Source organism: Photinus pyralis, unplaced genomic scaffold (assembly GCF_008802855.1).
Source record: "Photinus pyralis isolate 1611_PpyrPB1 unplaced genomic scaffold, Ppyr1.3 Ppyr1.4_LG2, whole genome shotgun sequence".
In the NCBI taxonomy this organism is placed as follows: Eukaryota; Metazoa; Arthropoda; class Insecta; order Coleoptera; family Lampyridae; genus Photinus; species Photinus pyralis.
Genome location: NW_022170403.1, coordinates 23,390,072 through 23,404,962, shown reverse-complemented (window position 1 = coordinate 23,404,962; position 14,891 = coordinate 23,390,072). Strand labels below are relative to the sequence as shown.

At 35.1% G+C, this 14,891-nt stretch overlaps 1 protein-coding gene and 1 long non-coding RNA gene across 2 annotated transcripts; one reads left to right on the top strand and one right to left on the bottom strand.

The window, feature by feature from the left end:
* Positions 1-8,030: 8,030 nt before the first annotated feature.
* On the bottom strand, positions 8,031-9,837 carry LOC116164584 (M-phase inducer phosphatase-like). Its single transcript, XM_031478776.1, has 2 exons — positions 9,816-9,837; positions 8,031-9,744 (listed from the first exon to the last, which is right to left on the bottom strand). The coding sequence occupies exon 2, from the start codon at positions 9,694-9,696 to the stop codon at positions 8,599-8,601; it is 1,098 nt and encodes a 365-aa protein (XP_031334636.1). The 5' UTR covers positions 9,697-9,744; positions 9,816-9,837; the 3' UTR covers positions 8,031-8,598.
* A 4,356-nt stretch (positions 9,838-14,193) lies between these two features.
* On the top strand, positions 14,194-14,890 carry LOC116164945. The gene is made up of 3 exons (XR_004144035.1): positions 14,194-14,354; positions 14,432-14,630; positions 14,689-14,890. It is a non-coding gene; the product is annotated as an uncharacterized LOC116164945 (long non-coding RNA).
* The last annotated feature ends 1 nt before the right edge of the window (position 14,891 follows it).

Below are 14,891 nucleotides of genomic sequence, written 5' to 3'. Positions count from 1 at the left end.
GCTATGCAATTGTGTCAGTAGGTACCATAGATCATGTCAAGTAATCAATAAATTATTACTAAATCACGTTTTAGGTCCCAACAGGTCTTTTTAGGTGATTTACAGATCGTATTTCGAGTCTATACACCCTTGCACATCTTGTATATTTTCCCCGATAACCGACCGTCTCTAGATTTATTAGCGATCCTGTACAATAATTGTTATACAGAGTGGTCCAACGAGAAGTATACAGAGGGCTTTTAGGGTATTAAATTTGAAAATTCCGAAAAATCCTCGAACACGTCAATTTTGTATTCGAGGGGGACAACTTTTGGAATACAAATCACGAACCCAAATCTTCACCCCTCTACGTAGGGAGCTAAACCCCTAAAATTTTAAATGGAATCCTATGGCAAATGGCACATTATTTGAAAGCCAATTTAATCGTGATTACTAATCTGCTTTGCTTTTTAAATTCTATTGATTCGTTTCTGAGATATTCGCATTTGAAATGGTTTCTTCTAAAAAACAACACAAATGCGATCTAAGTCACCTTGTATTAAAAAAGGTTTAAATTGTGCAAAAAATAACAAATAACTTTAAACAGACAACATTTATTTCAATAAATGCTCGAATTGCCTTCCGCCTGCTTCCATGCAATAATAAAGATTTGCTTCAAAACGCTGCCGTAGATGTTGCAAGATTTCAGGGGTAATCGCTCGAAATTGTTGAGTTATACCATAGTGTATTCTATTCTTCCCGAGATTCTTTTCCACTATGGTTATACGTGCTCGCAACCCTTGTAATGTTCCGGGCGGAGTAGCATAAACTTTATTCTTTAAATATCCCCACAAGAAGTAATCTAAAGGACTGAAATCAGGGGAAAAAACCATTTCAAATGCGAATATCTCCGGAACGAATCAATAGAATTTAAAAAGCAAAGCAGATTAGTAAACACGATTAAATTGGCTTTCAAATAATGTGCCATTTGCCATAGGACTCCATTTAAAATTTTAGGGGTTAAACTCCCTCCGTAAAGGGGTGAAGACTTGGGTTCGTGATTTGTATTCCAAAAGTTGTCCCCCTCGAATACAAAATTGACGTGTTCGAGGATTTTTCGGAATTTTCAAATTTAATACCCTAAAAGCCCTCTGTATACTTCTCGCTGGGCCACTCTGTATATTTAAAATTTCGCGAGAGTTGTGAAAATGTTAATTTTTCTAATTGAAAATTTAGTATCAACAATGCCTTCCGCAGTCGGCTGGTTATGATAATTATTTATACTGTTTCTAATTAACCAATTAATTGGTCTATGGTATTACGTATTTTTGAGCCAAATAAATGTGTTTAATTTTTTATTCTACTTGTACTTTATCAAAAACATTCAATTACCCCCATTTGTTTTTGTCTTTTTTACCTATTTGTTCGAAATCAAAGTAGGATACATATAAGATTTGAACAATTAACTGTTAACTTTAACTTGCGTTAAATTTTCGAAAATGTAACGTTTTAACGTTTATCGAAGTTAACTTTTCAACTAGGAGATTATGAATTGCAAATTTTATAGGGAAAAAAAAATTTTTTTTTAGTAATTTTTCCCGCAAATTCAGTTATTATTGTTTAAAAACAATATAAAAAATCATTTTCTGAAATTGGGATGTTTCTGATTTTGAATAATTTTTTATTTTTACAAATGGGTCATTTTCGTACTAAAAAAACACGCATTAAAAAAGCTGTTACTGATAAGAAGTTGGAGGATGGTGGCTAAGCTAACGAGTGGGGGGGGGGGGGGATGTAAAGGGCTCCGGCTTATAACCTGAAGATGATGTTTTTGGATTTAAAAGATGATGAGGATTTTGATTTTCGCATGCTTTCACCTTATCTCATTGAATATTGATTCCCGAAAAAGTATATAATTGTATATGGGTCTCTGTTTACAAGTTATTTACGAAAAACAAAAAGGGAGCTTATACCCCCTCCCCCTACCATCAGTACACTTTTAATTTTTGTTTGTAATCGTCACGTCCGATCCAGGGGCGTATTAATGGTCAATAACGCCCTAAGCCCTAACGGATTCTGTGCCCTATATGAGACAAAAGATTTTTAATAGTCATAATAATAATCCAACTTTGACGAAATTATCAAGACAAAATAAAATAAGTACAATTACATAGAAAAAGCGTACTGTAACGTATTTATTTATTTACAATTAATTAACAATAAATTTATGACAGTCTTGAGAAGAATTGAGTTATAACAGATAAAATATTATTTACCACATAATTTATAACAGCGCGAGCTATTTACTACTTCGGCGTTAAAATTGGAACCGACTGAAACACAATTCGATTTGCTTATATAGATATAGCGCATTAGCCCCTATTTTTGGAAAGTTTCCGAACGCTTCCCAACGAGTATTCTAGAATATTCTCGAACAAAACACGCCATATTTCCCGGAAAGAGTGCCTCCCATCGTTATCACTGTAAATACAAACGTTCACATCCGCTTTCCTTTCTTGTCGCCGATGACTAATCTTTTATGGCGCCTCGGTCTTCTTGTACTCCCAATTCAGGTAGTATAGGTATAATATATAAGTAGGTACGTAGTTATACAGGGTTTCCGGGACGGAGCTATAAGTTTCAAATGAGTGAAGCAAAAACCTGAAAATTTCGGGATTTCGAGATAACGGGTCACACAAATTACATTTTACATGGTTTAAAATTTCATACACTGGGGAGTTTTGTTGGGGGGGGGGGGGTGATAACCCTAACATTTTTAGATTCAGCCCTTGTCCAGTTTCACCAATCTTAGACCACTCGATGAAATAAATTTAGAAACAAATAAATGATTTGAAGAAACCACCAATATCACTAGGGATCTGCTTCAAAGTACAGTGGACTAAAAGGGCTGGTTAGCATTGAAGGAGGAGTCCATGGCCAGGGAGTCAATTATTTCAAGAACGCATTGTCTACCCATCAGGTTTAAAATGGGGTTGGATTTAGCGGATGGTGAAAAATACCTACTTCAATTGCTGCAAACAAGAATTCATGGTCAGGTTTCTATAAAACACGTAGGTACCCGCGCAGAGGGCATATGCTAATTTCCTTAGACCAGTTTCGAGCATTCTGATGGCCACTCCGAATTAGGTTTTCTTGCAGTTTTCCTAGTTGGAGTAGTATAGAATAACTTAAGACCTTCTGCAGAGGCACCTCTAAAAAGCATTATGCGGGTCACTCTGTAATTCGGCACAAGCCTGTTGAGGGCCCAGAACAAGAGAGGGATAATAAATAAATAAAAGCTGCGAATTAACAGTAAGAAATTCTAATATTAGATTATTCAATGATCAAGAGTAGTCCTCTAGCCATGCTTCTTATGCTTTCTCTACTTTGCCCATCATCAACACAGTACATACAGAACGGAGTATGTAAAGTTGCCTATAGTCAATCCCCAAATTTCGCTCTCTCGAGGTAAATTTTTAAGTCGTTTTTCCAAGATAACTTTCTATAAATAAAGTTGGAACAATTTTCAAAATTGCTATAAGTTCGTAATGTTAATATCTAAGCCAGGAAAAGTTGTTTCCTTTTTTCTTTTTCAAAATATGGCACCCTAACAGCCTTCGACGTTGCCCCTAAAAAAAAGATTATTTGAAAACATTTTAAGAAATCCCGGCGTTATTGTCTACCTTTCACAGGAATATTCGACCCCTTCTGCTTAGGCGCGAGATCCTTCGAAAGTTTTAAAAATTGACGGAATGCTCTAAATAAATTTGGAGGCGACATATCGGTTAATATTTCCCTGAAGCCAAAAAATCAATCTTGATTGTGAATAATTTTGAAAAAGATGAAGTTCATCAGTTGTAAAATATTAAGTATTATTCACCAAGGCAGAGGTCTTTATTAGAGAGAGTAGTTCATTGATAATAAAATAAAATAAATAGTTTAACTTTTCAATTGAAAATGTTTCAAAAACTAAGAAGCCCACAAATAAAAATTCCTTAAAAGTCCTCGTCTGAGATTGAAGGGATAGCACTGAAGAAGCCTTTTACAATCTATTAGGTATAAATCGAGGGGTAAACCGCGATGGGAAATCAGTGTACACGTTTGAGGAAATCTATGGGAAATCATAGGAATTCCGGAGGAACTCCTAGGAAAGCTAAGAAATCCAAGGAATTCCATGTGTATTCAGGAGGAATTCCAAGGAAATCACAGGAACTCCGAGGAAATCAAGGGAACTCTAAAGAAATCTAAGGAACTCGTGCTGCATTTTATTATTTAATTTGGTCTTAACTAATTTTTTTATTTGTTTATGGTATTTTTCTCATTTAATAATGAGTTTTTCTCATTGCAAATAGGTCTATTAAAATATAAAATAGTGTTTCGTCTAAGGTCGTGTCTTTATCCGTCCGTCCGTCCGCTAACTTTGCGACGCTACTATAGTTCTTTATCTTAAGAGCTATTGTTCTACTTTTTTCGCTATTTGGTTCGTTATGGTGTCGAGTCTTGTACCAAGGAAGGAATTTTTCTGTACCGCTTACAAAAAAAGTTATTGTAAAAAAACAAAAAACCGTTTTTTACATGTTCCATAATTTTACCCTTTTGCCGTTTATTAACGATCCTAGAGATCGTTTATAATTTTTCATTGCTATCTATCGCCTGCCGGTTGGTCTCTCCGTCTGTTCCTTTGTCTGTCTGTCCATCTATCTGTCCGTGTGAACGATAACTTTGTTTAGAAATGTTCGATCGCTTTTACATCTCCGTTAGTGATGAACTGAATTGCATGAAATTCAATATGGGCATAGCTTTAGCCATATAATACGCAATGCCAAAAGTTGAATCGAATCGATTCAAAATTCACAGTGCCCTTTTCGCATCTCGACCATAAACCGAATTGCAAACTTTTTTACTTATAAAAGTATTTGAATGAAATTTGATACATAGGCACTATAAAGGAAAATCAAACGGCCAATTTCAAAATTTGGTTTTGCGCATGCGCAGTGCCAACTTTTTTATTTATGGAAGAATTTAAACGAAATTTGATACATAGGCACTTGGTATAAAGGAAAATCAAACGCCAATTTCAAAATTTGGTTTTGCGCATGCGCAGTGCCAACTTTTTTATTTATGGAAGAATTTAAACGAAATTTGATACATATGCACTTCGAATAAAGGAAAATCAAACGCCAAGTTCAAAATTTGGTTTTGCGCATGCGCAGTGCCAACTTTTTTATTTATGGAAGAATTTAAACGAAATTTGATACTTGGGCGCTTGGAACAAAGGAAAATCTAACATTAGTTTTAAAATTTAGGTTTGCGCATGCGCAGTTCCAACTTTCTTATTTAGAAAAGCATTGATATGAAATTCTTCTCATAAACTGAAATTGAAGTAGCACGTCAAAAATGGATTGCCCATGTGCAACGCTATCTTTCATATTTGTGGCCGGATTTTTACGATTTTAAAAGAAGTTGCATCTTACAAATGGGAAATGAATGCAAGTGGAAATGCGCTTTATGTAAATCGTTTACGATTACTTTTTAAGTTGACACTTGACACTTTTATATTTGTTTATGTTTTTACCTCGGGTTTTACTTACCAGGAAATTGTTAAATCAACGGAATAACAATGAAATAATTAAAAAACTTTAAAAAATCAGAGGAACTCACAGGAACTCCAAAAGAAAATCGAGGGAACTCCAAGGAAATCAGAGGTATTCCGTGGAAGTTGGAGGAACTCGGAGGAAATCAGGAAAACTCCGAAGAAATCAAATGAACTCTGAAGAACTCGAAGGAACTCAGAGGAAATCTAATATTTATAGGAAATCAGTGTACAAAATTTGGGTTGCGGTTTACCCCTCGGTATAAATACAATTTTAAGAGAAAAATTTCCACCTAAATTACTTGGTGGTCTAATATGTTAGGTAGGTACCTACCTTAAGTAATGATGAAACATACTTGCATATTTTCCTTGCCTGCTAAAGTGCTATGGAGGTCTTGCAATCAATAATCTTTTGATGATGGCTCAGCGTCTGTTGTAAAAACAGAATTAGCAATCACCATATAGTCCAGGCAATATAGAACATATGAGGACCTTAGCTTGCAATATTAATGGTAGTTCTGAACATCGGCTTACTTTATGTTTTTTTGGTTGCTGAATCCAAATTTTTAACTTTTCATCAAAAATTCCCTCCGCAACCCTCCCAAATCTTGAAAATAAGAAAAAAATATGTTAAGAAATCGTTTTTTTGTGGTTTCACGATTAAAATACCTACAAATTTGAAATGTAATAGAGTATGCAACCAAACACGCCCTAAAACAGGTTTGCGTACTACGCACGTAGGGGGCGCTGGCGTGCGTTGAAGTATGCTCATTGGCGGTTCAAGAACACTTCACTCAATTAACAAGCCATTACCCACCTGTTCGCTCCCCCTCCCTTCTATAATCTCTCTTATTTTTCAGCATCTGGAAGTCAACCCTCAACCTCCAACTTTTCCCCACCTATTTTCAGACAAGTTCAGAATTAAGAACACATCCACATATATTTAAAAATATAGACTTTTATTACTAAAAATAAATTAAATTATTAAAAAAAAGTTTAAATTAGGTACTCTTTACCGTTTAACCGCAGCTGATGGCGAACAAGATTTAATTTGTTTCAAAGTCCCGTTTTTAAAGTAGATTGATTGATCCATCGTTGAAGGAAGACCAAAAAGGAAGTTTGGAAAAGACCAATCTGACAAATCTTCCGTGTTTTCGGAATCTAGAAAAGCTGGACTGTGGCCAAAAATCACAGACGTAAAGTCACAGCCGCTGAAAGCGTGTAAAAATAGTACCTACCTATATTTGTAGCCACTGTGCTTTCTTCAAGACCAAAGGGGCGAGTAGATCTGTTGTGAAACTTGCCGTTCTCGGGCTTCATGAAGTAAATATTGGCGTATTGAGCAAGTACAGTTAATAGAACTAATAAACCTATATCTTTGCCGACAATAATCACCATTTCAATTGCTGTAGGTAGGTATTAAGGATGAGACAGTCTACGTTATCGTCCTGACGTGCGTGCGGCACCTAAGACGCGAACGCCCTACTCATTCGCCCTACATCAAAATATCATATGATCTTTTTTGTCGCAAATTTTGTCTACTTTCCGAATTTCCAGATAGTTTTTCTCTGAAATACACAAAATAACGGTATTTAAAAAAAAAATTTTTTCAAAATTTGGGGGGTTGTGGGGGGAATTTTTGGTGGGAAGTTGAAAATTCGGATTCATAGGCACAGAAAACATAAAACAAGCCTATGTCCAGAACTACTAGGAATTTTGCATCCTAAAATTATATATTTCCTGGACTAATATTGTATTTTTTGGGGAAGAAACAAATATGATAGAAGCATGGCACTATGATTTTCAAAATGAAGCCAACGTGGAGTTGAAAAAACAGACAAATCTATGTTCCCAATAGTTCCAAGAAAGCAGGATCACTGATTTGTCACCTTTTGAATTTCGAGATGTGGTAGAGGTACTTGTAGGAAACCTCTGTTTCTATGCCTGATTCCTGTGATGCATGCGGCAGTTCTAACTTTGATATGGACCATGCTCCGATGTAAAACTGGCGTGCGAATTTCAGTAGGAAATGTACAATAAAAGTTCAAAACATAATTTACCAATATTGTCTGGACCAAGACCGTGAAAGAGCCCATATTATTGTCAGAAGATGGATGTCTGAGAGGCGATGTAGCCTGCAAAGGAGTTTGGGAACCAGTGACACAGTTGCTATCTCTTACAGTGGCTGCTCTCCGTCTGATCTATCATCACATCTGCATAGGAGCAGTTGTCTACCTAAAGCTAATGATTTTATTGAAAATTTGGCAGAGGCATTATTCGAAAAATGGAAGAAACCAAAAAGTTACGATCTCGCCCTTTACGTGTCCTGCTGAGTTAGTAGCATATATAAATCCAGGGCCAGAGTTAGCGGAGGAAGTGGGCAATATGCAATACACAAATTGATTTTTTCTCTTAAATAAGTTACACAGTTCAAGAAAGTTCATTTTATTTACGTCTACTAAGTATATTCAGTCTGAAATTTATAAAAGGAACTTAATACTACAGTATTATGGAACAAAGCACATTAAATAAATTGCAACTCGTGTCCCTATAATTTGTAATACTGATAAAATAGCACAGCCAATTGACTGAAAAATAGATAAATGTATAATCATACATTGTAATGAATGTAAAAGTTTTGGATTATAACATCCATTCGATATAGTCTCGAATAAATACATTACAACCATTGCACGCGATCCAAACCTACTTAACTTTCTAATATTACAAAAGCAAATACGTAACTGACCAAATTTTTGTTGCTCCATACATGCTACAATGATTGCACTCTTCTCTTACAATTACTTAATCTAAATAAACGTTTGCCTCTTTAAAAAGAAAAATTTGCTCCATCCAAATGATGGAAGTGGGCGATTTAGTATGGCAAAGTAATTGATACAACACAACTGCCAGACTTAGCAATTGAGAGCATATATTTTTCAAAACACATGCCATTCTGCACTTATCAAACAGTTTTATAACTGTTTTATCACACGTGCAGCTTTTCAACCACTAAATCGTGCTAATTAAATTTTAGGCTGAAATTTAATTTTGGTTTGTTCACGAAAATAACTAAGAGCTTGGATATGTTCAGGATGATCCATAGGAACGTAAGCTTCGGGCACGCATAATTTGGAGCAATTTGTGTAAAAATTTTTGTAACCGCCCTCCAAAAGGTACATTTCTGGGTAGGACAAATTTGGATAGGATTCTTCGTTTAGTTTTCTATCAAAATTGCGCAAAAAGCGGCACATTGATGGTGCACGTGAGCTAGAGAATTCGCAATGAAATATTAGAACGTATCGTTTATCTTTATCTATGACAGTCTTATTTAATAGGTTTTCAATAATCATAGTTTGCGTGTATAAATTGATAGCACCACTAATGTGACCCCCCGTAAATTCGTAGGGATAACGACAGTCGATAATTGTAAAAGTGAGATCATGAGAAAAGTCACCCTTAAGTAGTTGTGACATGGTTGTTACCGATATAGTTTTGAGATCAGGATGCTGTCCGGAGATAAGGGGCAGGTAGTGTGATTTACTGAAGTCTCCAATCAAATTTGCGTCTGTGACCGACCGCAGTAAGGCACTCTTGATGTCTTCAGGATTAGAAGGTGTGACGTTTCTAACCTTCGGATTTTTCTCAATTTCCGCATTGTTGTCGGAACGTGGCCGCTTCGACTGCTTCAATTTCACGTACTGCTTACTGGTGGGCGTTACCGCTACATCAGAGTGGGTCGGAGTTAAAGCTTTTGAATCTACACTGCTCGTTAACAACTCATTAAAATCCATCGGCAACTTCACGACCGTCGGTGATAGTTCATTGAGGCATAAGTTGAACGTTTCTTGATCAAACGAATTGTCTAAATTTGGCCATGGGGAGCTATCGACTTGTATGTCAAACGTACATTCTCTTGCAGGTAGTTCCTCGCTAGTTCCGTAGGCCGAATCGGTCGAACGTATTTCACTACGGCCGTCTTCCGTTTCGGGGGAATCAAATAACGAAACATCTAACGATTCAGTCTGCCTTAAGCTGCCGTAAGAGCCTACATTTGAATTGTGGGGGTCTTCTTCTTCTACATAAGAGTTGTTATTGTTGTTTAATCTCCAAACTTGATCCATTCTATAAGTAATATGGCACAGGTACACAACTTAATTGTACGTTTTAGACTAAAATATAGAACGAAAGATGATTAGTTTCTTTGGGAAACTTCTTCAAAAGTTTTACTCCCAACTCCAACCTTTTCGCTAAAGATTCCCGCGCTTCTCTAACTTTTTGGTGTGGTCAGACCAGCCTGTATCTCAAGTCACTAAAAGTAGTTCATTTGTCTTCAATACCATCCAGTGGCGGAGTTATAGTTTTTCCAGACTTGCGGTAGTGTTGCGCAAAACAGCATTTACATTTGTCATAAGAACATTAAAAAAATGATCACAGACACACTACACCTGAGTAACGTTGGGAAATTAGAAACTAGATACATTAGACCTTTCACTTGCTGTCCTCGAGGTTGTTTAAAAAAATAATTGAGCTTGCGATAGGGTGCCTCATTTTAGGATTAGGTAAGGTGGTAACATGACTGCCTCAAATCAAGAAAAACGCAAACCAATTTTCTTATAAATGTAGGGAAATGTTCTAATGATTTTTAAAAAGTAATGGCATGCTATGCCCCCACAATATTTTTAAGTAGGTATGATATTTGCTTGTGTTGCGGGTATGCAGCTGGAATCGATTTTTACCGCCCACACGTTACTAATGGACACGTTTAGTATACTAATGGAGGTATTACATTGGGGTAAAAAATGGCCCTCCGCTTGTTTGACGGAAATCAATCAACTTCTATGTTCCAAATGTTATATCATCAAGAACTCGAAATTTATTTCATATCCCCCGCGGCCCCGCGTCAACACAGATTATTGTAAAAACACTGCATTGCTAGCAGCATTACATCTTTATAATAGTGTGCATTTATGGAATAACACCATAGATATTTTTTATATGACCCTAAGGCAGATTGCAAGATCGTGTGACAATATTCAAGAACTGTAAAAAAAATGTTCACAGCATTTTTTTTTATTTTTTCTTTGTTTCCCTTTTTTTTATTTTAATACTCTTAACATATTTTTTTTTATATTCCTTATAATTTCGAATAGTTTCTTTTTAATTAATACATGAACATTGTTATTGGGGCAATCGGTTATGTTCATAGATAAAATAAATAAATATGCCTTTTAAGTCACCAGGAATCCGAATCAAACAAAATCTTGATTATGTTTGTCTATCGGGTTTTCATTTTAAAATGAACCACCGAGTGCAATGTGTTTGTGGGACTTTAAATATCTTTGTATCTTTGTTTGATGTTGTTTACAGAATCGATAAGCTTCCCTTCCCCCCCCCCCTTTAAATGCACATAAAAGTGTAATCTCTCTCCGTCCATATTATTAATGCTTAATTATAAATAAGTATAAATGTACATAAATAAAGTATATCTCCTCTTCGTTATAAAGTACATACATCCCTTTGAATTTTCTTTCGAAATTGGTTTCTAGTCTATAACTTTTGATTGAGAAGTCTGATCGAAAAAGTACGAATTGTTTTGGATTCTACCCATCAAAATTAATAAGAAAAAGTGTTTTCCCGTGAAATTTTGGTGCAGTCGATTTTTGGTAAAAAAGGAAGGTTACACACTGCCTTTTTTTGAGCCCCGAAGAAAAAATTGTCTCAGATCGACCCGGAAACAAAATTTTCTTATAGAATGTGGCCTGTAGAATCCATAATTTCAAACAGTTCCAAGATTGGGTTACTAGTTCAAAAGTTACAGCCCTTTGAATTTTCTTTTGAAATTGGTTTCTAGTCTATAACTTTTGATTGAGAAGTCTGATCGAAAAAGTACGAATTGATTTGGATTCTACGCACCCAAATTAATAAGAAAAAATGTTTTCCCGAGAAATTTTGGTGTAGTCGATTTTTGGTAAAAAAGGAAGGTTATACACTGCCTTTTTTTGAGCCCCGAAAAAAAAATTGTCTCTGATCGACCCGGAAAAAACATTTTCTTATAGAATGTGGCCTGTAGAATCCATAATTTCAAACAGTTCCAAGATTGGGCTACTAGTTCAAAAGTTACAGCCCTTTGAATTTTTTTGCGAAATTGGTTTCTAGTCTATAACTTTTGATTGAGAAGTCTGATCGAAAAAGTACGAATTGTTTTGGATTCTACGCACCAAAAATAATAAGAAAAAGTGTTTTCCCGAGAAATTTTGGTGTAGTCGATTTTTGGTAAAAAAGGAAGGTTATACACTGCCTTTTTTTGAGCCCCGAACAAAAAATTGTCTCAGATCGACCCGGAAAAAAAATTTTCTTATAGAATGTGGCCTGTAGAATCCATAATTTCAAACAGTTCCAAGATTGGGCTACTAGTTCCAAAGTTACAAAGATTATAAAGATCTTCTTTATTAAAAAACTCACTTCTATTATAATGATTCGACTATTGCGAGGGCAATAATTTTTGTGATACCTACTTCAAACATTTTTGTTGCCTTATTGTTTGATATTGTTTACAGGTCCACAAAGTACTCTTTAAGTGCACATAAAAGTATAATATCTCCCCTCATTTCAAAAATTATATTTATTTAATAAAAAATCGCTTGTGCATATAACGATTCGTTTATTGTATATATGCTGTAACTTTTGGAGTAGGTACATACATCGAGTAGGTACATTTGTTTCCTTGCTTGATTTTGTTTACTGCCCCTTTTTAAGTGTACATAAAAGTGTAATAATCTCCCCCCGTCTCACGATTCATCTAATAGGTACTACAGCTGTAATTTTTGGGGCACTTCAAACATCGTTGTTCCTTGATTTGAGATTGTTTACAAGATTCACAAATCATTCATAAATAAAAGCAAAATAAAATAAAATAAAATAAAATAAAAATCTTTAGTGCACATAAAAGTATAACTTCCCCTCGGTTCAAAAGTGCACGTAAAGGTATAGCCTCTCTTTCTCTCCCTCAACAATTATAAAAGTTGTATAAAGACTCACCTTTACATAACGATTCGTGTATTCCAAAGGTTGTAATTTTTGTGATACCATGTACTTAATTATTTTTAGTCTATGGTGGTACATATCTTTCTTGTACTGGGTTCAAAAGTAACTTGTATGTAGAATCCTAAGTTGGGTAGTACTTATTGCGTCCTAGAATCATATATCTATTTCAAGTTGTTTGAGTTTTACATAATAGAGCTTGGAACCCGATCAGCTAACCTAAACTTACTCTCTACAAAAGTAGCACAATTAGGCCGCCATTTTGATTCCAAAATTACGCGGTAAATTTCAAATGTTGGACTAATGTTGCAATTTAGTCAAAAAACGACCTTCACACCCAAGTTATGAAATGAGTCGCTACCCTCTAGTATGGAAAACTAAGAAAATAAGGAGTTTTAATTCTTGTCGAAATGTTTGTCCTTTTTAAAAATTCAGTATTCCAATTGGTTTGGTAGGGTTCAATTACCTACCTACATCCTGGTTTGAAAACACCAAATGGGTACCTACTCAATTCGATCCAGAAGAGCTTACATACATATAAGTAGGCGGCATTTAATGAGATACAGATAATCAATTTTTTTTGCTTCTCTGCATCAACAACTTATTGTTGTATATCAAGGTCGGCCATTATCCTGAAATTAGCTTCACATAAATTAATCTTTTTTACCTGCATACATTAGCGTATTTGTCCAGTTATAAATAGCTTATGGTATAACTTATTATACCTACTCCATGTCAATGAACAATTTGATGACACTGCTTTTGCTGCATTGTCTTCCGAACACCTGACTATTAGGGACACCTTTGCCTGAAAGGTAGTCGCCATTAAATTTTAAACAAACTACTTTGTAGCGCTAAAAGGCGTAAACGAATCTAGATTTACATTTAATAACTGAAATAGAAATAGTCTCCAAAATGTCACTCGAGTATTGATTTTCTAGTAGGTACCTATAGGTACAATCGTAAAACCTTTCAACATCAAATACCTTTTTGCATATTAGCCTATAGCCTTCATATTGGATAACGTACAAGGTTCATTACTGAAAATCCGTTGGAGACTGCATAAGATTCTTTGGTGCGAAATAGGTATACCTAGGTCATTTTTGAAAAATGTAATAGTAATGTGTCCAAAATGAAATAGGCATTTTGCTTGACCTTTGAGTATCATAGAACTATGGGTAAAGATAATTCATTATAATAACAAGTTATACACTTGAAATGCATAAGCCACATGGACTTTTTTTCTGAATAAAAATGTGGAATATCTTATCAGACGTACAACGGAAGTAGGGAAGTACGGCAGAATTAAAATAATTAGCAATTTCCAATAAATTAATTTGAGATCACGAGGTTGGCGAGTGATGGTATTGGAAAAACGTGTAAAAAAAGTATATATGCGACTAATCAAGAAAATTTAAATCATTTCTTGAAATTGAAAAATTTTTCTTATAATAATTCGCGCTCTGAAAAACCCTTTCGGTATATTTTGACAGGGAAATTTTGATTGTTTAACCTTAGGAATCAGACACAAACTCGAGTAAACAACTAAAAAATTCTTGTTAGTGACGTCATTAGAAATGCTAAATAAAAGGGGCCTGCAGGTGTGGTGAAACTATCAGTCTAGCTTCACTGGTTGTATAGGTACATCCTATCTTAACTAAATACAATTTTTCTCCACTTATGTGTCAATGAAAAGTAAAATTTTACCATACGAGTCGGTTCGCACTGTAATAGTCAGGTAAATATCTAATTTTCTATTTTGGTCACTTATGGGACCTTTTTGTGCATTGCTATATTGATTATATTTCATTACAGATTGGATAAAAACCTTTGTGTGAAGGGCAGTCGTCAAGGAAACGCAGGAAATCACTTAGAACTCAAAGTTCTCACGCAAATACATCACGTCCCTTAGAAAAAAAGAAGGCAATCAAAAAGAAATGGTTCAAGAACACGAAACCTCACAAACGAGAAATTTGAGCTGCAATAATGCTCACGCTTGGGACAACACAGCCAGGTACATAATCAGCTTTAATAATCACCGATAGTTATTTAACAAACTTCTCCGTTAACAGAAAAACGGGATTCCAAGCGATCCAAAGCAAAGAGCAAGAAAAGAAGATGGCGGAGAAAAGGAGAGAGAACCCTTGGGGGCCTACATTTAAGGATAGAAATCACTTCAACAACTTACATCATTGTTAATTTATAATACTAACGACCTAATTATTTATTTATGCATTGATAGATACATTTTAAATAAACTACCTACATCTATAAT